The sequence below is a fragment of the Somniosus microcephalus genome, chromosome 6, assembly GCF_052327205.1.
Source record: "Somniosus microcephalus isolate GS21.2 chromosome 6, FLI_Smic_1.0, whole genome shotgun sequence".
NCBI classification, from domain to species: domain Eukaryota; kingdom Metazoa; phylum Chordata; class Chondrichthyes; order Squaliformes; family Somniosidae; genus Somniosus; species Somniosus microcephalus.
This window is the reverse complement of record NC_140992.1, coordinates 279954279-279980295: the sequence shown is the minus strand read 5'-3', so window position 1 is coordinate 279980295 and position 26017 is coordinate 279954279. Positions and strand designations below refer to the sequence as shown.

The following is a 26017-nucleotide window of genomic DNA, read 5'->3' as shown; positions in this document are numbered from 1 at the left end:
GGGTCTGAGGGGTGGGCTTCGATGGGAGAGTGAGGGTCTCAGAGATGGGCTTCGATGGGAGAGTGAGGGTCTCAGAGATGGGCTTCGATGGGAGAGTGAGGGTCTCAGAGGGACGGGCTTCGATGGGAGAGTGAGGGTCTCAGAGATGGGCTTCGATGGGAGAGTGAGGGTCTCAGAGATGGGCTTCGATGGGAGAGTGAGGGTCTCAGAGATGGGCTTCGATGGGAGAGTGAGGGTCTCAGAGATGGGCTTCGATGGGAGAGTGAGGGTCTCAGAGATGGGCTTCGATGGGAGAGTGAGGGTCTCAGAGATGGGCTTCGATGGGAGAGTGAGGGTCTCAGAGATGGGCTTCGATGAGAGAGTGAGGATCTGAGGGGTGGGCTTCACCCCATGGTACTTTGCAGCCTTGAGATGTCCTCTGTTTCTCGTTCAGTGTCTCTATTTTTTTTAAATTCGTTTTTATGGGATGTGGGCGTCGCTGGTAAGGTCAGCATTTATTGCCCATCCCTAATTGCCCTTGAGAAGGTGGTGGTGAGCCGCCTTCTTGAACTGCTGCAGTCCGTGTGGTGAAGGTACTCCCACAGTGCTGTTAGGGAGGGAGTTCCAGGATTTTGACCCAGTGGCGATGAAGGATCGGTGATACACTTCCAAGTCAGGATGGTGTGTGACTTGGAGGGGAACTTGGAGGTGGTGGTGTTCCCATGCGCCTGTTGCCTTTGTCCTTCTAGGTGGAAGAGGTCGCGGGTTTGGAAGGTGCTGCTGAAGAAGCCTTGGCGAGTTGCTGCAGTGCATCTTGTAGATGGTACACACTGCAGCCACGGTACGCCGGCGGTGGAGGGAGTGAATGTTTAAGGTAGTGGATGGGGTGCAAATCAAGCGGGCTGCTTTGTCCTGGATGGTGTCGAGCTTCTTGAGTGTTGTTGGAGCTGCACTCATCCAAGCAAGTGGCGAGTATTCCATCACACTCCTGACTTGTGCCTTGTAGATGGTGGAAAGGCTTTGGGCAGGCAGGAGGTGAGACACTCACCGCAGAATTCCCAGCCTCTGACCTGCTCTTGTTGCCACAGTATTTATGTGGCTGGTCCAATTAAGCTTCTGGTCAATGGTGACCCCCAGGATGTTGATGGTGGGGGATTCAGCGATGGTAATGCCATTGAATGTCAAGGGGTGGTGGTTAGAGTCTCGCTTGTTGGAGATAGTCATTGCCTGGCACTTCTGTGATGCGAATGTTACCTGCCACTTATCAGCCCAAGCCTGAATGTCGTCCAGGTCTTGTTGCATGCGGGCATGGACTGCTTCATTATCTGAGGAGTTGTGAATGGCACTGAACACCGTGCAGTCATCAGCGAACATCCCCAGTTCTGACCTTATGTTGGAGGGAAGGTCATTGATGAAGCAGCTGAAGATGGCTGGGCCTAGGACACTGCCCTGAGGAACTCCTGCAGCGATGTCCTGGGGCTGTGATGATTGACCTTCAACCACCACAACCATCTTCCTTTGTGCTCGGTATGACTCCAGCCAGTGGGGAGTTTTCCCCCCGATTCCCATTGACTTCAGTTTTACTAGGGTTCCTTGATGCCAGACTCGGTCAAATGCTGCCTTGATGTCAAGGGCAGTCACTCTCACCTCACCTCTGGAATTCAGCTCTTTTGTCCATGTTTGGACCAAGGTTGTAAGGAGGTCGGGAGCCGAGTGGTCTTGGCGGAACCCAAACTGGGCCTCGGTGAGCAGGTTATTGGTGAGTAAGTGCCGCTTGATAGCACTGTCGATGACACTTTCCATCACTTTGCTGATGATTGGGAGTAGACTGATGGGGCGGTAATTGGCCGGATTGGATTTGTCCTGCTTTTTGTGGACAGGACATACCTGGGCAGTTTTCCACATTGTCGGGTAGATGCCAGTGTTGTAGCTGTACTGGAACAGCTTGGCTAGAGGTGCGGCTAGTTCTGGAGCACAAATCTTCAGCACGATAGCCAGGATGTTGTCGGGGCCCACAGCCTTTGCTATATCCCGTGCTCTCAGCTGTTTGTAACTCCCCTGTTCAAGAAAGGAGGGAGACAGAAAGCAGGAAACTGTAGACCAGTTAGCCTAACATCTGTCATTGGGAAAATGCTGGAGTCCATTATAAAGGAAGTAATAGGACATTTAGAAAATCATCATACAATCAAGCAGAGTCAACATGGTTTTATGAAAGGGAAATCGTGTTTGACAAATTTGCTGGAGTTCTTTGAGGATGTAACGAGCAGGGTAGATAAAGGGGAACCAGTAGATGTGGTGTATTTGGATTTCCAGAAGGCATTCGATAAGGTGCCACATAAAAGGTTACTGCACAAGATAAGAGCTCACGGGGTTGGGGGTAATATATTAGCATGGATAGAGGATTGGCTAACTAACAGAAAACAGAGAGTCGGGATAAATGGGTCATTTTCCGGTTGGCAAACGGTAACTAGTGGGGTGCCACAGGGATCGGTGCTGGGGCCTCAACTATTTACAATCTATATTAATGACTTGGATGAAGGGACCGAGTGTAATGTAGCCAAGTTTACGGATGATACAAAGATGGGTGGGAAAGCAAATTGTGAGGAGGCCACAATGGGCTGGATTTTCATTCGGAAGTTGGGAAGGAGGCGGGACTACAACTTTCAGGTTTTAGTCCCGCCTCCATCGAGATGTGGCCAATCCACGTGATTTTCCCTTGATTGACCTTGTTAAGCCCGCCCAGCGGGCTCAGCAGGCCAATTAAGGGCCACCCGGCAACAGGTGACGTCACAGACTGAAATTTCATCTGTCAAGATGTGTTGACAGATGTAATATCAGCGTTTCACAGCTGTTTGAAGCTGTCAAACATTGACAGTCTTACCTCTAACCTGAATCCTTCTCCACAGACTCAGTTAGAAATCTTGCCGGCACAGAAAGCTGAAGGCTGTCACTTTTGACAGCTCGCGGCCATTCAGCTTGCTGTGCCGGCTGAATGATGGACTCCCGAAGCCTAGAGGAAGAAAGGCTGTAAAGGTAAGTACAGGTAATTTAAACTTCTTTACACACTTTAGACACACCAAACACACTTACCTTTGCACTCATGCACCCATCACTCACCTGAACACCGACATCGCGACCCCTCCAAGTCCTTCAGCCCGACGGCCCGACTCCTCTAACTTGGCGTGGTTTGGAGCCGTCGGGAATCCCACACTTCAACCTTCAAAATAGGGATTAGGCTAAAAACTGCCTGTTAACAGGCAGTTAATTGGCAATAATCCCTTCCCGCCTCGGGTCAGCGGGTCCCAGTGCGGGGCGGGTACCCGCCTCCTTTGAAACATACGTGGAGGCGGGTTTTGGGCGGGATGGTGTCAGGACCCCCGATTTCGGGATTTTTGCCCCCCGCACGCCTGAAAGCCCGCCTCACGACACACTGAAAATCAACCCCAAAAAGTCTGCAAAGGGATATAGATCGGTTAAGTGAGTGGGGAAAAATTTGGCAGATGGAGTATAATGTGGGAAAATGTGAGATTATCCACTTTGGAAGGAAGAATGAAAAAGCAAATTATTATTTAAATGGAGAGAGACTACAAAATGCTGCGGTACAGAGGGATCTGGGGGTCCTTGTACATGAATCACAAAATATTAGCATGCAGGTACAGCAAGTAATTAGGAAGGCAAATGGAATGTTGGCCTTTATTGCAAAAGGAATGGAGTATAAACTGTACAGGGTGTTGGTGAGACCACACCTGGAGTACTGCGTACAGTTTTGGTCTCCTTATTTAAGGAAGGATATACCTGCATTGGAGGCAGTTCAGAGACGATTCACTCGGTTGATTCCTGGGATGAAGGGGTTGTCTTATGAAGAAAGGTTGAGCAGGTTGGGCCTATACTCATTGGAATTTAGAAGAATGAGAGGGGATCTTATTGAAACATAAGATACTGAGGGGGCTCGACAGGGTAGATGCTGAGAGGATGTTTCCCCTCGTGGGGGTATCTAGAACTAGGGGGCATAGTTTCAGAATAAGGGGTCGCCCTTTTAAATCGGAAATGAGGAGGAATTTCTTCTCTCAGAGGCTCGTGAATCTTTGGAATTCTCTACCCCAGAGAGCTGTAGAGGCGGAGTCAGTGAATATATTCAAGGTGGAGATAGACAGACATTTGAACTACAGGGGAGTCGAGGGGTGTGGGGAGCGGGCAGGGAAGTGGAGTTGAGGCCAAGATTGGATCAGCCATGATCTTATTGAATGGCGGAGCAGGCTCGAGGGGCCGAATGGCCGACTCCTGCTCCGGTTTCTTATGTTCTTATGTTTCTTGTAATCACGTGGAGTGAATAGAATTGGCTGAAGACTGGCTTCTGTGGTGGTGGGGACCTCGGGAGGAGGCCGTGATGGATCATCCTCTTGGCACTTCTGGCTGAAGATGGTTGCAAACGATTCAGCCTTATCTTTTGTACCCACGTGCTGGGCTCCACCATCATTGAGGATGCGGATATTCTTGGAGCCTCCTCCTCCCGTTAGTTGTTTAATGGCCCACCACCATTCACGACTGGATGTGGCAGGACAACAGAGCTTTGATCTTATCCGTTGATTGTGGGATCGCTTAGCCCTGTCTATAGCATGCTGCTTCAGCTTTTTAGCATGCCTGTAGTCCTGTGTTGCAGCTTCCCCAGGTTGGCACCTCATTTTTAGGTACACCTGGTGCTGCTCCTGCATGCTCTTCTACACTCCTTACTGAACCAGTGTTGGTCCCCTGGCTTGATGGTAATGGTAGAGTGAGGGATATGCCAGGCCATGAGGTTACAGATTGTTGTGGAATACAATTCTGCTGCTGCTGATGGCTCACAGCGCCTCATGGATGCCCAGTTTTGAGCTGCTAGATCTGTTCTGAATCTATCCCATTTAGCACAGTGGTCGTGCCACACAACACGATGGAGGGTGTCCTCAGTGTGAAGGCGGGACCTCGTCTCCACAATGACTGTGCGCTGGTCACTGCTACCAATGCTGTCATGGACAGATGCATCAGCGACAGGTAGATTGGTGAGGATGAGGTCAAGTAGGTTTTTCCCTCTTGTTGGTTCACTCGGCACCTGTCGCAGGCCCAGACTGGCAGTTAAGACTCGGTCAGTAGTGGTGCTACCGAGCCACTCTTGGTGATGGACATTGAAGTCCCCCACCCAGAGTACATTCTGTGCCCTTGCTACTCTCAGTGCTTCTTCCAAGTGGTGTTCAACATGGAGGAGTACTGATTCATCAGCTGAGGGAGGGCGGTAGGTGGTAATCAGCAGGAGGTTTCCTTGCCCATGCTTGACCTGAAGCCATGAGACTTCATGGGGCCTGGAGTGAATGTTGAGGAGTCCCAGGGCCTCTCCTTCCCGACTGTATACTACTGTGCCGCCACCCCTGGTGGGTCTGTCGTGCCGGTGGGACAGGACATACCCGGGGATGGTGATGGAGGAGTTCGGGACATTGGCTGAAAGGTATGATTCTGTGAGTATGACTATGTCAGGATGTTGATTGACCAGTCTGTGGGACAGCTCTCCCAATTTTGGCACAGGTCCCCAGATGTTGGTGAGGAGGACTTTGCAGGGTTGACTGGGCTGGGTGTGCTGTTGCTGTGTCCGTAGCCGGAGCCGAGGTCAATGCCGGGTGATCCGTCCGGTTTCATTCTTATTATTTTGTTTTGTAGCGGTTTGTTACAACTGAGTGACTTGCTCGACCATTTCAGAGGGTGGTTAAAAGTCAACCACATTGCTGTGGGTCTGGAGTCACATATAGGCCAGACCAGGTAAGGGCAGTAGATTTCCTTCCCTAAAGGACATTAGTGAACCAGATGGGTTTTTAACGACAATCCGATAGTTTCATGGTTATCATTACTAAGACTAGCTTTTTATTCCAGATTTAATTAATGAACTGAATTTAAATTCCCCAGCCGCCGTGGTGGGATTTGAACTCACGTCTCTGGATCATTAGTCCAGGCCTCTGGATTACTCGTCCAGTGACATCACCACTACGCTGCCATTCCACTCATCAACTGCTCATGGTGATGCTCGGCCCCAATGTGCACAGCATTTCTCTGTTAAATCTCATTTTCCGTTCACTTTAAATCCTTTCTGCCGGTGGCCAGTTTCAGGCTCCGTATCTCCCGATCCACCCAGCTTTACCGCCATCGACACATTTAACCCTTTTACAGTGGCCACTGCCTCTTGCTCCACACTCACCGATCACATCATCAAAATACTTTGGCTTCTTCCATTGGATTCCCAGCAGGTAGACGGGGACGCCAGTCAGTATGATGAGGAGGGCAGTGCCACACACCAGGGGCTCGGAGTAGAAGCTGAAAACCAGCAGGAAAGCCCAGAACAGCAGGTAAACGACCGGGAACAGGAGATTCACCTGCAGGGAAAGGAGCCCAGAAACTGAGACTGAAATCAGGGTCATTCGAGCACCGCTCGACACTGAGAGGGGGAGAGAGAGCGCGCGGTCTGTAGAGTCACTCAACAACATCAGCCTGAATTTATATAGCGTTTTTAACGTAGTAAAATGTCCCAAAGTGCTTCACAGGAGCGATTATCAAACAAAATTGACACCGATCCACATAAGGATAAATCAGGGCAGGTGACCAAAAGTTTGGTCAAAGAGGTAGGTCTTAAAGGAGGAAAGAGAGGTAGCGAGGCGGAGAGGTTTAGGGAGGGAATTCCAGAGCTTAGGGCCCAGGCAACAGAAGGCACGGCCACCAATGGTGGAGCGATTATAATCAGGGATGCTCAAGAGGGCAGAATTAGAGGAGCGCAGATATCTCGGGGTTGTGGGGCTGAAGGAGATTACAGAGATAGGGAGGGGTGAGGCCATGGAGGGATTTGAAAACAAGGATGAGAATTTTATAATTGAGGCGTTGCTGGACCGGGAGCCAATGTAGGTCAGTGTGCACAGGGGGTGATGGGTGAACAGGACTGGGTGTGAGTTAGGACACGGGGCAGTGAGCACAGGGGGTGATGGGTGAACAGGACTGGGTGTGAGTTAGGACACGGGGCAGTGAGCACAGGGGGTGATGGGTGAACGGGACTGGCTGCGAGTTAGGACACAGGGCAGTGAGCACGGGGTGATGGGTGAACGGGATTGGGTGTGAGTTAGGACACGGGGCAGTGAGCACAGGGGGTGATGGGTGAACGGGACTGGGTGTGAGTTAGGACACGGGGCAGTGAGCACAGGGGGTGATGGGTGAACGGGACTGGGTGTGAGTTAGGACACGGGGCAGTGAGCACAGGGGGTGATGGGTGAACGGGACTGGGTGTGAGTTAGGACACGGGGCAGTGAGCACAGGGGGTGATGGGTGAGCGGGACTGGGTGCGAGTTAGGACACGGGGCAGTGAGCACAGGGGGTGATGGGTGAACGGGACTGGGTGTGAGTTAGGACACGGGGCAGTGAGCACAGGGGGTGATGGGTGAACGGGACTGGGTGTGAGTTAGGACACGGGGCAGTGAGCACAGGGGGTGATGGGTGAACGGGACTTGGTGTGAGTTAGGACACGGGGCAGTGAGCACAGGGGGTGTTGGGTGAACGGGACTGGGTGAGAGTTAGGACACGGGGCAGTGAGCACAGGGGGTGTTGGGTGAACGGGACTGGGTGTGAGTTAGGACACGGGGCAGTGAGCACAGGGGTGATGGGTGAACGGGACTGGGTGTGAGTTAGGACACGGGGCAGTGAGCACAGGGGGTGATGGGTGAACGGGACTGGGTGCGGGTTAGGACACGGGGCAGTGAGCACAGGGGGTGATGGGTGAACGGGACTGGGTGCGAGTTAGGACACGGGGCAGTGAGCACAGGGGGTGATGGGTGAACGGGACTGGGTGAGAGTTAGGACACGGGGCAGTGAGCACAGGGGGTGATGGGTGAACGGGACTGGGTGTGAGTTAGGACACGGGGCAGTGAGCACAGGGGGTGTTGGGTGAACGGGACTGGGTGTGAGTTAGGACACGGGGCAGTGAGCACAGGGGTGATGGGTGAACGGGACTGGGTGTGAGTTAGGACACGGGGCAGTGAGCACAGGGGGTGATGGGTGAACGGGACTGGGTGCGGGTTAGGACACGGGGCAGTGAGCACAGGGGGTGATGGGTGAACGGGACTGGGTGTCAGTTAGGACACGGGGCAGTGAGCACAGGGGGTGATGGGTGAACGGGACTGGGTGTGAGTTAGGACACGGGGCAGTGAGCACAGGGGGTGATGGGTGAACGGGACTGGGTGTGAGTTAGGACACGGGGCAGTGAGCACAGGGGGTGATGGGTGAACGGGACTGGGTGCGAGTTAGGACACGGGGCAGTGAGCACAGGGGGTGATGGGTGAACGGGACTGGGTGAGTTAGGACACGGGCAGTGAGCACAGGGGGTGATGGGTGAACGGGACTGGGTGTGAGTTAGGACACGGGGCAGTGAGCACAGGGGGTGATGGGTGAACGGGACTGGGTGCGAGTTAGGACACGGGGCAGTGAGCACAGGGGGTGATGGGCGAACGGGACTGGGTGTGAGTTAGGACACGGGGCAGTGAGCACAGGGGGTAATGGGTGAACGGGACTGGGTGTGAGTTAGGACACGGGGCAGTGAGCACGGGGTGAGGGGTGAACGGGACTGGGTGTGAGTTCGGACACGGGGCAGTGTGCACAGGGGGTGATGGGTGAACGGGACTGGGTGCGAGTTAGGACACGGGGCAGTGAGCACAGGGGGTGATGGGTGAACGGGACTGGGTGAGTTAGGACACGGGCAGTGAGCACAGGGGGTGATGGGTGAACGGGACTGGGTGTGAGTTAGGACACGGGGCAGTGAGCACAGGGGGTGATGGGTGAACGGGACTGGGTGTGAGTTAGGACACGGGGCAGTGAGCACAGGGGGTGATGGGTGAACGGGACTGGGTGTGAGTTAGGACACGGGGCAGTGAGCACAGGGGGTGATGGGTGAATGGGACTGGGTGTGAGTTAGGACACGGGGCAGTGAGCACAGGGGGTGATGGGTGAACGGGACTGGGTGCGAGTTAGGACACGGGGCAGTGAGCACAGGGGGTGATGGGCGAACGGGACTGGGTGTGAGTTAGGACACGGGGCAGTGAGCACGGGGTGAGGGGTGAACGGGACTGGGTGTGAGTTAGGACACGGGGCAGTGAGCACAGGGGGTGAGGGGTGAACGGGACTTGGTGTGAGTTAGGACACGGGGCAGTGAGCACAGGGGGTGACGGGTGAACGGGACTGGGTGTGAGTTAGGACACGGGGCAGCGAGCACAGGGGGTGATGGGTGAACGGGACTCGGTGCGGGTTAGGACACGGGGCAGTGAGCACAGGGGGTGATGGGTGAACGGGACTGGGTGTGAGTTAGGACACGGGGCAGTGAGCACAGGGGGTGATGGGTGAATGGGACTGGGTGTGAGTTAGGACACGAGGCAGTGAGCACAGGGGGTGATGGGTGAACGGGACTGGGTGTGAGTTAGGACACGGGGCAGTGAGCACAGGGGGTGATGGGTGAACGGGACTGGGTGTGAGTTAGGACACGGGACAGTGAGCACGGGGTGATGGGTGAACGGGACTGGGTGTGAGTTAGGACACGGGGCAGTGTGCACAGGGAGTGATGGGTGAACGGGACTGGGTGTGAGTTAGGACACGGGGCAGTGAGCACAGGGGGTGATGGGTGAACGGGACTGGGTGTGAGTTAGGACACGGGGCAGTGAGCACAGGGGGTGATGGGTGAACGGGACTCGGTGTGAGTTAGGACACGGGTCAGTGAGCACAGGGTGATGGGTGAACGGGACTCGGTGTGAGTTAGGACACGGGCAGCCGAGTTTTCGATCACCTCAAGTTTACGGAGGGTGGAAGATGGAAGGCCAGCCAGGGGTGTGTTGGAGTAGTCGAGTCTAGAGGTAACAAAGGCCTGGATGAGGGTTTCAGCAGCAGATGAGCTGACGCAAGGGTGGAGACTGTTAAGGAGGTGGAAATAAGTGGTCTTGGTGATGGTGCTGATAAGTGGTCGGAAACTCATCTCAGGATCAAATAGGAAGCCAAGGTTTGGTTCAGCCTGAGACAGTGGCCAGGGACAGGGATGGAGTCGGTAGCTAGGGAACAGAGTGGCAAGGGCCGAAGACAGTGACTCATCCAGGACTGGATGTCGGACAAGCAGTGTGACAAGTCAGATACAGTGGAGGGGTCGAGAGAGGTGGTGGTGAGGTAGAGCTGGGTGTCGTCAGCGTACATGTGCAACCTGACATTGTGTTTTTGGATGATGTCGCCAAGGGAACACAGGAACAGGAGGAGGCCATTCAGCCCCTCGAGCCTGTTCCGCCATTCAATGGGACCATGGCTGATCTGCGACCTAACTCTATACACCCGCCTTTGCCCCAAATCCCTTAATACCTTTGGTTAACAAAAAGCTATCAATCTCCGATTTAAAATTAACAGTTGACCCAGCATCAATTGCCTTTTGCGGAAGAGAGTTCCAAACTTCGACCACCCTTTGTGTGTAGAAGTGTTTCCTAATTTCACTTCCGAAAGGTCTGGCTCTAATTTTTAGACTATGCCCCCTAGCCCTAGACTCCCCAACCAGCGGAAATAGTTTCTCTCTCTCTACCCTATCTGTTCCCCTTAATATCCTGAAAACTTCGATCAGATCACCCCTTAACCTTCTAAATTCTAGGGAATACAACTCTAGTTTGTGTAATCTCTCCTCGTAACTTAACCCTTGGAGTCCAGGTATCATTCTGGTAAACCTACGCTGCACTCCCTCCAAGGCCAATATATCCTTCCTAAGGTGTGGTGCCCAGAACTGCTCACAGTGCTCCAAGTGTGGTCTAACCAGGGCTTTGTACAGCTGCAGCATAACTTCTACCCACTTGTACTCTAGTCCTCCAGATATAAAGGCCAGCATTCCATCAGCCTTTTTGATTATTTTCTGTACCTGTTCCTGACATTTTAATGATCTGTGTACCTGGACCCCCCGAGTCTCTTTGGACCTCCACTGTTTTTAGCCTTTCACCATTTAGAAAGTTCCCTGTTCGATCCTTTTTGGTCCAAAGTGGATGACTTCACATTTGCTTACATTGAAATCCATTTGCCACGGTTTTGCCCATTCGCTTAATCTGTCGATATCCCTGTGTAATTTTATGCTTCCATCTACACTGCCTACAATGTCACCTATCTTTGTGTCATCGGCAAATTTGGATACATGACATTCTATGCCATCATCTAAGTCATTAATAAATACTGTGAATAGTTGAGGCCCCAACACAGATCCCTGTGGGACACCACTAGTCACCTCCTGCCAATTAGAGTACCTGCCCATTATCCCCACTGCCTGTCTCCTGCCGCTCAGCCAATTTCCTAACCAGGCCAATAATTTGCCCTCAATTCTGTGGGCTTCTACCTCAGTAAACAGTCTCTTATGTGCGACTTTATCAAATGCCTTCTGGAAATCCATATAAATAACATCCATAGACATTCCCCTGTCCACTACTTTAGTCACCTCTTCAAAAAATTCAATCAGGTTTGTCGGGCATGACCTGCCTTTCACACATCCATGCTGGCTCTCTCTGATCAACTGAAAATTTGAGGTGTTCAGTCACCCTATCCTTAATTATAGACTCTAGCAATTTCCCAACAACAGATGTTGGGCTAACTGGTCTATAATTCCCTGGTTTCCCTCTCTCGCCATTCTTAAATAACGGAGTGACATGCACAATTTTCCAATCTAAAGGGACAGTTCCTGAATCGAGAGAACTTTGGAAGATTAAGAACATAAGAACATAAGAAATAGGAGCAGGAGTAGGCCAATCGGCCCCTCGAGCCTGCTCCGCCATTCAATAAGATCATGGCTGATCTGATCCTAACCGCCAATCTGCTATCACTGAACCATCTCCTGAATCTAACAGAATTAGACACACGAAATAGGAGCAGGATCAGGCTACACGGCCCCTGGGCCCGCTCCGCTACCCACAGGGCCATGACCGATCCGAACCTAGACTTATGTCCAAATTCCTGCCCGCTCCCCGTAACCCTTTATTCCCTTTACTTCTAGGAAACTGTCTATTTCTGTTTTAAATTTATGTAATGATGTAGCTTCTACAGCTTTTTGGGGCAGCATATTCCATGGACCTACCACCCTCTGAGTGAAGTAGTTCCTCCTCATCTCAGTTTTGAAAGAGCAGCCCCTTATTCTAAGACTATGCCCCCTAGTTCTAGTTTCAGCCATCATCGGGAACATCCTCCCCGCATCCACCCGATCCAACCCCTTCACAATCTTATATGTTTCAATAAGATCGCCTCTCATTCTTCTGAACTCCAATGAGTAGAGTCCCAATCTACTCAACCTCTCCTCATATGTCCATCCCCTCATCCCCGGGATTAACCGAGTGAACCTTCTTTGTACTGACTCGAGAGCAAGTATGTCTTTTCTTAAGTATGGACACCAAAACTGTATGCAGTATTCCAGGTGCGGTCTCACCAATACCTTGTACAACTGAAGCAATACCTCCCTATTTTTATATTCTATCCCCCTAGCAATGAAAGTCAACATTCCATTGGCCTTCTTAATCACTTGCTGCACCTGCATACTAACCTTTTGAGTTTCGTGCACCAGGACCCCCAGATCCCTTTGTACTTCAGTACTTTCCAGTTTCTTGCCATTAAGATAATAACTTGCTCTACGATTTTTCCTACCAAAGTGCATAACCTCACACTTTCCAGTATTGTATTCCATCTGTCAAATCTCTGCCCACTTACTTAGCCTGTCTATGTCCCCTTGCAGGTTTTTTATGTCCTCCTCACTCACTACTTTCCCTCCCATCTTAGTATCATCTACAAACTTTGATATGTTAGACTCGGTCCCCTCCTCCAAATCGTTAATATAGATTGTAAAGAGTTGGGGACCCAGCACTGACCCCTGTGGAACACCACTAGTTACTGATTGCCAGTCCGAGAATGAACCATTTATCCCAACTCTCTGCCTTCTGTTAGAGAGCCAATCCTCTATCCATGCCAGAATATTACCCCCAATCCCGTGATTTTTTATCTTAAGCAATAATCTTTTGTGTGGCACCTTGTCAAATGCCTTTTGGAAGTCTAAATACACTACGTCCACTGGTTCCCCTTTATCCACCCTATATGTTACTTCCTCAAAGAACTCCAGCAAATTTGTCAAACAAGACTTCCCCTTCATAAAACCATGCTGACTTTGTCCTATTAAATTATGATTATCCAAATGTCCTGTTACTGTCTCCTTAATAATGGACTCCAATATTTTACCTACCACAGATGTTAGGCTAACCGGTCTATAGTTTCCAGCCTTCTGTCTACTGCCCTTTTTAAATAAGATTATAGTTGGGGCATCTGCAATGTGCTCACCTACTTCCTTTAAACCCTGGGATGGAAACCATCTGGTCCTGGGGATTTGTCGCTCTTTAGTGCCTTTATTTTCTTCATTATTGTTATTTTACTTACGTTAATTTTATTGAGTCGCTGCCCCGATTTAGTTTCCTTGGGATTTCGGACATGCTATCCTCTTCCTCTACTGTAAATACTGACGCGAAGTCATTATTCAACAGGTCCGCCATTTCCCCTTGTCATTGACAATATCACCGCTTTCAGTTTTTAAAGGGCCAACATTGCCCCTGACCACCCTCTTTTCCCAATGTAAGTATAAAAATTCTTCGTATTGATTTTGATATCCCTTGCAAGTTTCTTTTCATACTCCCTTTCTGTAGCTCTTACTGTCTGCTTTGTAACCCTTTGCTGTTTTTTGTATCTTTCCCATTCGCCAGGATCTGCGCTATTTTTTACAATTTGGTATGCTTTTTCTTTTAGTTTTATGCTGTCCCTCACCTCTTTAGTTGTCCATGGCTGTTTTTTTTGGCAGGTAGAGCTCTTGCCCCTCAGGGGTATAAACTGGTTCTGTATCACCTTAAATTATTTTTGAACATCTCCCACTGATCTTCTGTCCTTTTACCCATTAACAGATTTGTCCAGTTTACTGTGAACAGTCTCTGTCTTATCCCATTGAAGTCGGCATGCATGTAGATGAGAAATAGGAGGGGGCCAAGGATAGATCCTTAGAGGTAACAGTGCGGGATCGGGAAGTGAAGCCGTTGCAGGTGATTCTCAGGCTACGGCTGGTTAGATAGGAATGGAACCAGGTGAGGGCAGTCCCACCCAGCTGGACGACGGTGGAGAGGCGTTGGAGGAGGATGGAGTAGTCAACAGTGTTAAAGGCTGCAAACAAGTCAAGCAGGATAATTGACAAAAGAACCAGCGGGGAGTTGGGGAGAAATTGGTTTACGCAGCGAGTTGTTGTGATCTGGAACGCGCTGCCTGAAAGGGCGGTGGAAGCAGATTCAATAGTAACTTTCAAAAGGGAATTGGATAAATACTTGAAAAAGAAAAATGTGCAGGGCTCTGGGGAAAGAGCAGGGGGAGTGGGACTGATTGGAGAGCTCGTTCAAAGAGCCGGCACAGGCATGATGGGCCAAACGGCCTCCTCCTGTGCTGTATCATTCTATATAACACCTTTAATGTAAAACATCCCAAGACACTTTGTAGGAATGTCATCAGAGAAAAATATTTGGGATTAGTTTGGGATTGATGTAGGGCTATGGGGAGAGAGCGGGGTAGTGGGATTAGCTTGGGATTGATACAGGGCTATGGGGAGAGAGCGGGGCAGTGGGATTAGCTTGGGATTGATACAGGGCTATGGGGAGAGAGCGGGGCAGTGGGATTAGCTTGGGATTGATGCAGGGCTATGGGGAGGGAGCGGGGCAGTGGGATTAGCTTGGGATTGATACAGGACTATGGGGAGAGAGCGGGGCAGTGGGATTAGCTTGGGATTGATACAGGGCTATGGGGAGAGAGCGGGGCAGTGGGATTAGCTTGGGATTGATACAGGGCTATGGGGAGAGAGCGGCGCAGTGGGAGTAGTTTGGGATTGATACAGGGCTATGGGGAGGGAGCGGGGCAGTGGGATTAGCTTGGGATTGATACAGGGCTATGGGGAGGGAGATAAAGGTAGCGGAGGAAGGGGAGGCTGGAGGTGAGACAGGAACTCCTTACCTACCTTAATTGGCCTAGAAATGTTGGGCTGCTTCCAGCGAAGAACGAGGAGAGCGGTGACAGTGACTCCGTAGCACAAATAATTGATGAACACCACGTAATTAATCAGAGTGTAAATATCCGCAATAATCAGCATCAACAAGGAGGTGAGACACTGGAGGAGGCAAAGGACAAGAACCATCAGAGCGAGGAACAGAGATAAACAACCCATTTAACACTCATATACCCCACACCCCTCACTGTAACACTCTGATATACCCCACACCCCTCACTGTAACACTGATATACCCCACACCCCTCACTGTAACACTCTGATATACCTCACACCTCTCACTGTAACACTCTGATATACCCCACACCCCTCACTGTAACACACTGATATACCCCACACCCCTCACTGTAACACTGATATACCCCACACCCCTCACTGTAACACACTGATATACCCCACACCCCTCACTGTAACACTGATATACCCCACACCCCTCACTGTAACACTCTGATATACCTCACACCTCTCACTGTAACACTCTGATATACCCCACACCCCTCACTGTAACACACTGATATACCCCACACCCCCCACTGTAACACTGATATACCCCACACCCCTCACTGTAACACTCATATACCCCACACCCCTCACTGTAACACTGATATACCCCACACCCCTCACTGTAACACTGATATACCCCACACCCCTCACTGTAACACTCTGATATACCTCACACCTCTCACTGTAACACTCTGATATACCCCACACCCCTCACTGTAACACACTGATATACCCCACACCCCTCACTGTAACACTGATATACCCCACACCCCTCACTGTAACACTCTGATATACCTCACACCTCTCACTGTAACACTCTGATATACCCCACACCCCTCACTGTAACACACTGATATACCCCACACCCCTCACTGTAACACTGATATACCCCACACCCCTCACTGTAACACTGATATACCCCACACCCCTCACTGTAACACTGATATACCCCACACCTCTCACTGTAACACTGATATACCCCACACCCCTCACTGTAACACTCTGATATACCCCACACCCCTCACTGTAACATTGATATACCCCACACTCCTCACTGTAACACTGATATACCCCACACCCCTCACTGTAACACTCTGATATACCCCACACCCCTCACTGTAACACTGATATACCCCACACCCCTCACTGTAACACTCTGATATACCCCACACCCCTCACTGTAACACTCTGATATACCCCACACCCCTCACTGTAACATTCATATACCCCACACCCCTCACTGTAACATTGATATACCCCACACCCCTCACTGTAACACTGATATACCCCACACCCCTCACTGTAACACTCTGATATACTCCACACCCCTCACTGTAACACTCTGATATACCCCACACCCCTCACTGTAACACTCTGATATACCCCACACCCCTCACTGTAACACTCTGATATACCCCACACCCCTCACTGTAACACTCTGATATACCCCACACCCCTCACTGTAACACTCTGATATACCCCACACCCCTCACTGTAACACTCTGATATACCCCACACCCCTCACTGTAACACTGATATACCCCACACCACTCACTGTAACACTCTGATATACCCCACACCCCTCACTGTAACACTGATATACCCCACACCCCACAATTTTTTACACCTAATGAAGTATATTTGAAGTGTAGTCACTGTTGTAATGTGGGAAACGCGGCAGCTAATTTACGCGCAGCAAGATCCCACAATCATACAATGTGATAATGACGAGCTAATCTGTTTTAGTGATGTTGGTTGAGGGATAAATATTCACCCAGGACAACAGGGCGATCTCCCCTGCCCCGACAGTGCAGCGCTCCCTCAGTACTGCCCCTCTGACAGTGCAGCGCCCTCTCAGCACTGCCTCTCCAACAGTGCTGCACTCCCTCAATACTGCCCCTCCGACAGTGCAGCGCTCCCTCAGTACTGCCCCTCCGACAGTGCAGCACTCCCTCAGTACTGCCCCTCCGACAGTGCAGCACTCCCTCAGTACTGCCCCTCCGACAGTGCAGCGCTCCCTCAGTACTGCCGCTCTGACAGTGCAGCGCTCCCTCAGTACTGCCCCTCCGACAGTGCAGCGCTCCCTCAGTACTGCCCCTCCGACAGTGCAGCGCTCCCTCAGTACTGCCGCTCTGACAGTGCAGCGCTCCCTCAGTACTGCCCCTCCGACAGTGCAGCGCTCCCTCAGTACTGCCCCTCCGACAGTGCGGCGCTCCCTCAGTACTGCCCCACCAACAGTGCGGTGCTCCCTCAGTGCTGCCTCTCCAACAGTGCAGCACTCCTTCAGTACTGCCCCTGTGACAGTGCAGCGCTCCCTCAGTACTGCCCCTCTGACAGTGCAGCGCCCTCTCAGCACTGCCTCTCCGACAGTGCTGCACTCCCTCAGTACTGCCCCTCCGACAGTGCAGCGCTCCCTCAGTACTGCCCCTCCGACAGTGCAGCGCTCCCTCAGTACTGCCCCTCCGACAGTGCAGCGCTCCCTCAGTACTGCCGCTCCGACAATGCAGCACTCCCTCAGTACTGCCCCTCTGACAGTGCGGCGCTCCCTCAGTACAGCCCCCCCCGACAGTGCCGCACTCTCTCAGTACTGTCCCTCCGACAGTGCAGCGCTCCCTCAGTACAGCCCCCCCAACAGTGCAGCACTCCCTCAGTACTGTCCCTCCGACAGTGTGGCGCTCCCTCAGTACTGCCCCTCTGACAGTGCGGCGCTCCCTCTGTACTGCCCCTCTGATATTGCAGCACTCCCTCTGTACTGACCCTCCGACAGTGCAGTGCTCCCTCAGCACTGCCTCTCAGTTGGAATAAACGGGTCTTTTTCCGAGTGGCAGGCAGTGACTAGTGGGGTACCGCAGGGATCGGTCCTTGGACCCCAGCTATTCACAATATATATTAATGATGATCTAGACAAGGGAACTAGATGTAATATCTCCAAATTTGCAGATGACACAAAGCTGGGTGGGCGTGTGTGCTGTGAGGAGGATGCCGAGAAACTCCAGGATGATTTGGACAGGTTGGGTGATTGGGCAAAAGCATGGCAGATGCAATATAACGTGGATAAATGTGAGGTTATCCACTTTGGTGGCAAAAACAGGAAGGCAGATTATTATCTGAATGGCAATAGATTGGGAGAAGGAGAAGTGCAACGAGACCTGGGTGTCCTTGTACACCAGTCGCTGAAGGTAAGCATGCAGGTGCAGCAGGCGGTTAAGAAGGCAAATGGTATGTTGGCCTTTGTAGCGAGAGGGTTTGAGTACAGGAACAAGGATGTCTTGCTGCAGTTGTATAGGGCCTTGGTGAGACCACATCTTGAGTATTGTGTGCAGTTTTGGTCGCCTTATCTGAGGAAGGACATTCTTGCCATGGAGGGGGTTCAGCGAAGATTCACCAGGCTGATACCTGAGATGGCAGGAATGACGTATGAGGAGAGATTGGGACGATTAGGCTTATACTCGCTGGAGTTTAGAAGAATGAGAGGGGATCTCATTGAAACTTAAAAAATTCTGACAGGACTAGACAGACTAGATGCAGGAAGGATGTTCCCGATGATCGGGGAGTCCAGAACCATGGGTCACAGTCTAAGGAAAAGGGGTAGGCCATTTAGGACAGAAATGAGGAGGAACTTCTTCACCCAGAGAGTGGTGAACCTGTGGAATTCTCTACCACAGAAGGCAGTAGAAGCCAATTCATTAAATATATTCAAGAAGGAGTTGGATATATTTCTTAAGGTTAAAGGGATCTAGGGGTATGGGGAGAAAGCAGGGACCGGGTACTGAAATTGGATGATTAGCCATGATCGCATTGAATGGCGGAGCAGGCTCGAGGGGCCGAATGGCCTACTCCTGCTCCTATCTTCTATGTTTCTATGTTTCTATGCCCCTCCAACAGTGCGGTGCTCCCTCAGTACTGCCCCTCCGATTAGTGCAATTCTCCTTCAGTACTGACCCTCCGACAGTGCAGCGCTCCCTCAGTACTGCCCCTCCGACAGTACTGCCCCTCCGACAGTGCAGCCCTCCGACAGTACTGACCCTCCGACAGTGCAGCTCTCCCTCAGTAGAGCCCCTCCGACAGTGCGGCGCTCCCTCAGTACTGCCCTTTGACAGTGCGGCGCTCCCTCAGTACTGACCCTCCGACAGTGCGGCGCTCCCTCAGTACTGCCCCTCCCACAGTGCGGCGCTCCCTCAGTACTGCCCCTCCCACAGTGCAGCACTCCCTCAGTACTGCCCCTCCCACAGTGCGGCGCTCCCTCAGTACTGCCCCTCCCGCAGTGCAGCACTCCCTCAGTACTGCCCCTCCGACAGTGCAGCGCTCCCTCAGTACTGCCCCTCCCACAGTGCAGCGCTCCCTCAGTACTGCCCCTCCCACAGTGCGGCGCTCCCTCAGTACTGCCCCTCCCACAGTGCGGCGCTCCCTCAGTACTGCCCCTCTGACAGTGCGGCGCTCCCTCAGTACTGCACCTCCGACAGTGCGGCGCTCCCTCAGTACTGCCCCTCCGACAGTGCGGCGCTCCCTCAGTACTGCACCTCCGACAGTGCGGCGCTCCCTCAGTACTGCCCCTCCGACAGTGCAGCGCTCCCTCAGTACTGCACCTCCGACAGTGCGGCGCTCCCTCAGTACGGCACTGGAGTGTCAGTGTGGATTTTGTGCTCAAGTCTCTGGAGTGGGGACTACGAGCCCTCGACCCTCTGACTCAGGCGACAGTGCGACCCACTGAGTCACGGCTGGCTCTTAGTTTCTAATCTATTAGAAGTGACACCAGACATTCCATCTGTTAATTGTGGTCAATCAGCCTCTGGGAAGAGGTGGGAGGGGATGATTTGTTAGTGAGCAGAATTCACTCTTCCTTACAGAGCAGAGGAGTGCCGGGATAGGAGTGCAACGTTTCATGTGGATCATCGCTAGCAGACTCGGCAGGTGACCCTCGCGAGCTCCAGCGTAGCACAGTCTGAAAACAAAGACCGAGTGAAACAGCATAACATCAGAGCAAGTAAGAAGAAGATACAGAGTAAAGCTCCCTCTACACTGTCCCATCAAACACTCCCAGGGCAGGTACAGCACGGGTTAGATTCAGAGTAAAGCTCCCTCTGCATTGTCCCATCAAACACTCCCAGGGCAGGTACAGCACGGGTTAGATACAGAGTAAAGCTCCCTCTGCACTGTCCCATCAAACACTCCCAGGGCAGGTACAGCATGGGTTAGATACAGAGTAAAGCTCCCTCTGCATTGTCCCATCAAACACTCCCAGGGCAGGTACAGCACGGGTTAGATACAGAGTAAAGCTCCCTCTACACTGTCCCATCAAACACTCCCAGGGCAGGTACAGCATGGGTTAGATACAGAGTAAAGCTCCCTCTACACTGTCCCATCAAACACTCCCAGGGCAGGTACAGCACGGGTTAGATACAGAGTAAAGTTCGCTCTACACTGTCCCATCAAACACTCCCAGGGCAGGTACAGCACGGGTTAGATACAGAGTAAAGCTCCCTCTACACTGTCCCATCAAACACTCCTAGGGCAGGTACAGCACGGGTTAGATACAGAATAAAGCTCCCTCTACACTGTCCCATCAAACACTCCCAGGGCAGGTACAGCACGGGTTAGATACAGAGTAAAGCTCCCTCTACACTGTCCCATCAAACACTCCCAGGGCAGGTACAGCACGGGGTTAGATACAGAGTAAAGCTCCCTCTGCACTGTCCCATCAAACACTCCCAGGGCAGGTACAGCACGGGTTAGATACAGAGTAAAGCTCCCTCTACACTGTCCCGTCAAACACTCCCAGGGCAGGTACAGCACGGGGTTAGATACAGAGTAAAGCTCCCTCTACACTGTCCCATCAAACACTCCCAGGGCAGGTACAGCACGGGTTAGATACAGAGTAAAGGTCCCTCTACACTGTCCCATCAAACACTCCCAGGGCAGGTACAGCACGGGTTAGATACAGAGTAAAGCTCCCTCTACAGTACCCTAAATGAATTTGACTTGGGATGTTTCGAAGCCTGGAGAGAGACGTGACTGTTGTTGCGTTGTCCTGGGCAGGGTCAGAGATCAGGTGCTGGAGGGGCAGGGTCAGAGTTCCAGTGGTGTGACTGTTGCTGGGATTGTCCTTGTTCGGGTGGAGTTCTGGCGAGAGGGCGGCCGCTATCCGACTCTGTGAGGAGGTCAGCCTTGTAGCAGAGCGGGCACCCGGTGGGATTCCGACATTAGGAGGAAGCTGGTCGTGTGAGCTCGGAACACCTGTGCAGGGACTCCGCGGAGGCAGCATGTTAGCGGGGGAGGGGAGAAGCCTGAAACGGGCGGAAGGTCAGAGTGCATGACCCCACCAACGACCTCATCTGGGACCGTGGCCTTTGGCAGGTCAGGGTTAGGGGCCAGGCTGGAGGTGGCTCCCTGGGCCCTGCCCTCTGACCCCACTGACCTGCGGGGGGAAGCGGGTCAGGTCGGGTCGCCAACTCTGCAGGTTTCATCACATGACCTCCCGCCTCACAGCGCCCCGCCCCCACTCTCCCGCCATTGGTGCATCCTCACGGCACCCGCCTTCCCGCGGCCAATTGAAGAGCAGGCAGACTCTGCACTAACCAAGTGGACGATTCTTGACTCTCCGTGGAACAGCCCCAACCTCCAACATTTTTACAACTAACAAATGAAAGTGTTGAAAGTAAACGAAAGATGATTCACGCCCCGATGAGACCCCAGGTCAGTCCCGGAGGGGGGCTAACGGTGTGGGTGGGGCAGTGGTGGTTTGGCACAGCTGAATCCCGCCGGGTGTGGGTTCCGCCCCGGGTGAAAGTGACGATTCTCACCTGGAGGAGGTGAACAGGTAACCGTTGATCCCTCCGAAGGTTGACAGGACCACGGAGAAGGGCATGATCCATGGCATCGATCCCAGTAACTTCTCCCCAAAGGTCTGAGGGAACAGAAAAAAAGAACGAACTTGCATTTCTATAGCGCCTTTCACAACCTCAGGACGTCCCAAAGTGCTTTACAGCCAATGAAGTACTTTTTGAAGTGCAGTCACTGGTGTAATGTGGGAAATGCGGCAGCCAATTTGTGCACAGCAAGCTCCCACACACAACAATGTGATAATGACCAGATAATCTGTTTTTAGTGATATTGATTGAAGGATAAATATTGGCCAGGACACTGGGGATAACTCCCCTGTTCTTCATCGGAACAGTGGCATGGGATCTTTTACATCCACCCGTTAAACATCTCATCCGAAAGACAGCATCTCCGACAGTGCAGCGCTCCCTCAGCACTGCCCCTCCGACAGTGCGGCGCTCCCTCAGTACTGCCCCTCCGACAGTGCAGCGCTCCCTCAGTACTGCCCCTCCAACAGTGCAGCGCTCCCTCAGTACTGCCCCTCCAACAGTGCAGCGCTCCCTCAGTACTGCCCCTCCGAGAGTGCGGCGCTCCCTCAGTACTGACCCTCCGACAGTGCAGCGCTCCCTCAGCACTGCCCCTCCGACAGTGCGGCGCTCCCTCAGTACTGCCCCTCCGACAGTGCAGCGCTCCCTCAGTACTGCCCCTCCGACAGTGCAGCGCTCCCTCAGTACTGCCCCTCCAACAGTGCAGCGCTCCCTCAGTACTGCCCCTCCGAGAGTGCGGCGCTCCCTCAGTACTGACCCTCCGACAGTGCGGCGCTCCCTCAGTACAGCCCCTCCGACAGTGCGGCGCTCCCTCCCCCAGGAGAGGAGGAGGGGGAGCGGGATGTGCTGGTGTATTTTTGTGGCCTCCTGCTCCCTCTGGCCCCACACACTTAAAAATAACTTCACTCAACCCCTGTAGAGATGGGCTGAGCGTCACTGCGACGCTCTTCATGTACCTCGATATTACAATCAGGGTCGTATGTACGTTCTGGGACCCTGATTTGCATATTACACGTGCCCTCAAACAGGCAAGTCCTCCGGCCGCCGTGCTCGGGTCCTTACCCAAAATGGCGGTGGCGGCATTGCCCACGTGGACGGGGCGTTAAATGAACGATCTCCATTGGCAGGCCGCTCCCTCCCTGCTATCGCCATTCCGGGGTGGGGGCACCGGAAACATCAGCCCCTCTTGGTGATAATCGGAACTTGAGGCCCCCCCTCCCCCACCGTCACCGAGTCCCCAACCAGAGGAAATGCCCTTTCCCTCCTCCCTCGTGCTGGATGACGTCGGTCTGCTGGGAAATCTCCCGGAGACCCGGCAGAATGAGGAGCTTCACTTACGACGGCCACAGCTCCGGAATCCAGCAGCTCCTGGGGGCTCATGGCCGTCACGTAGGCCACGTTGGAGAAGACGTAAACAAAGGTCACCAGCGGGATGGAGATGAAGATGGCACGAGGAATGTTCCTGGAAGGAAGATTTGAAAAATATTCGGGATTATTCTGCAGCATCAGGAAAGCACAAGGAGAATAGAATTAAAGAACTGGCATGTCCCCAGGGCTTTTCACAACCTCAGGACGTCCCAAGGCGCTTTACAGCCAATGAAGTACTTTTTGAAGTGTAGTCACTGTTGTAATGTAGGAAATGCCGATAGCCAATTTACGCACAGCAAGATCCCACAAACTGCAATGTGATTAATGACCAGATAATCTGTTTTAGTGATGTTCATTGATGGATAAATATTGGGCAGAACACCGGGGATAACTCCCCCGCTCCTACATAGAAACATAGAAGATAGGAGCAGGAGTAGGCCATTCGGCCCCTCAAGCCTGCTCCGCCATTCAATGAGATCATGGCTGATCATCCAAATTCAGTACCCTGTCCCTGCTTTCTCCCCATATCCCTTGATCCCTTCAGCCTTAAGAAATATATCCAACTCCTTCTTGAATATATTTAATGAATTGGTCTCTACTGGCTTCTGTGGTAGAGAATTCCACAGGTTCACCACTCTCTGGGTGAAGAAATTCCTTCTCATTTCAGTCCTAAATGGCTTACCCCTTATCCTTAGACTGTGACCCCTGGTTCTGGACTCCCCGGACATCAGAAACATCCTTCCTGTATCTAGTCTGTCCAGGCCTGACAGAATATTATAGGTTTCGATGAGATCCCCTCTCAATCTTCTAAACTCCAGTGAGTATAAGCCCAATCGACCCAATCTCTCCTCATACGTCATTCCTGCTATCCCAGGTATCAGCCTGGTGAATCTTCGCTGCACTCCTTCCATGGCAAGAACGTCCTTCCTCAGATAAGGCAACCAAAACTGCACACAATACTCAAGGTGCGGTCTCACCAAGGCCCTGTACAACTGCAGCAAGACATCCTTGTTCCTGTACTCGAACCCTCTCGCTACGAAGGCCAACGTACCATTTGCCTTCTTAACCGCCTGCTGCACCTGCATGCTTACCTTCAGCGACTGGTGCACAAGGACACCCAGGTCTCGTTGCACTTCCCCTTCTCCCAATCTATTGCCATTCAAAAAATAATCTGCCTTCCTGTTTTTGCCACCAAAGTGGATAACCTCACATTTATCCACATTATAGTGCATTTGCCATGTTTCTGCCCAATCACCCAACCTGTCCAAATCGTACTGGAGTTTCACGACATCCTCCTCACAGCTTACCCGCCCCCCCCAGCTTTGTGTCGTCTGCAAACTTGGGAGATATTACATCCAATTCCCTCGTCCAGATCATTAATATATATTGTGAACAGCTGGGGTCCAAGGGCCGATCCCTGCGGTACCCCACTAGTCACTGCCTGCCACTCGGAAAAAGAGCCGTTTATTCCAACTCTTTGCTTTCTGTCCGCCAACCAGTTCTCTATCCAAGTCAATACATTGCCCCCAATCCCATGTGCCTTAATTTTCAAAATAGTGCCCGTGGGATCTTTTACGTCCAACTGAGAGGGCAGACGGGGCCTCGGTTTAAATTCTCATCCGAAAGATGGAGTCTCCGACAGTGCGGCGCTCCCTCAGTACTGCCCCTCCGACAGTGCGGCGCTCCCTCAGTACTGCCCCTCCGACAGTGCGGCGCTCCCTCAGTACTGCCCCTCCGACAGTGCGGCGCACCCTCAGTACTGCACCTCCAACAGTGCGGCGCTCCCTCAGTACTGCCCCTCCGACAGTGCGGCGCTCCCTCAGTACTGCCCCTCCGACAGTGCGGCGCTCCCTCAGTACTGCCCCTCCGACAGTGCGGCGCTCCCTCAGTACTGCCCCTTCGACAGTGCAGCACTCCCTCAGTACTGCCCCTTCGACAGTGCAGCACTCCCTCATTACTGCCCCTCCGACAGTGCGGCGCTCCCTCAGTACTGCCCCTCTGACAGTGCAGCACTCCCTCAGTACTGCCCCTCCGACAGTGCAGCGCTCCCTCAGTACTGCCCCTCCGACAGTGCGGCGCTCCCTCAGTACTGCCCCTCCGACAGTGCGGCGCTCCCTCAGTACTGCCCCTCCGACAATGCGGCACTCCCTCAGTACTGCCCCTCCGACAGTGCAGCGCTCCCTCAGTACTGACCCTCCGACAGTGCGGCTCTCCCTCAGTACTGCCCCTCCGACAGTGCGGCGCTCCCTCAGTACTGCCCCTCCGACAGTGCGGCGCTCCCTCAGTACTGCCCCTCCGACAGTGCGGCACTCCCTCAGTACTGCCCCTCCGACAGTGCGGCGCTCCCTCAGTACTGCCCCTCCGACAGTGCGGCACTCCCTCAGTACTGCCCCTCCGACAGTGCGGCGCTCCCTCAGTACTGCCCCTCCGACAGTGCGGCACTCCCTCAGTACTGCCCCTCCGACAGTGCAGCACTCCCTCAGTACTGCCCCTCCAACAGTGCGGCACTCCCTCAGTACTGCCCCTTCGACAGTGCAGCGCTCCCTCAGTACTGCCCCTCCGACAGTGCGGCACTCCCTCAGTACTGCCCCTCCGACAGTGCAGCGCTCCCTCAGTACTGACCCTCCAACAGTGCGGCTCTCCCTCAGTACTGCCCCTCCGACAGTGCGGCGCTCCCTCAGTA

The 26017-nt window shown here is 52.8% G+C and overlaps 1 protein-coding gene across 1 annotated transcript in view; it reads right to left on the bottom strand.

Annotated features, from left to right (window-relative positions):
- LOC147116762 (large neutral amino acids transporter small subunit 2-like) overlaps positions 1–26017 on the bottom strand; it is a 124597-nt gene that overhangs the window by 2413 nt on the left and 96167 nt on the right. The window contains exons 6-10 of the mRNA XM_085991910.1: positions 23305–23428; positions 21901–22004; positions 19946–20042; positions 15050–15199; positions 6197–6371 (exon numbers count right to left, since the gene is read on the bottom strand). Of these exons, the coding sequence (XP_085848036.1) occupies positions 6197–6371; positions 15050–15199; positions 19946–20042; positions 21901–22004; positions 23305–23428 (650 nt within the window). The remainder of the gene's footprint in view (positions 1–6196; positions 6372–15049; positions 15200–19945; positions 20043–21900; positions 22005–23304; positions 23429–26017) is intronic.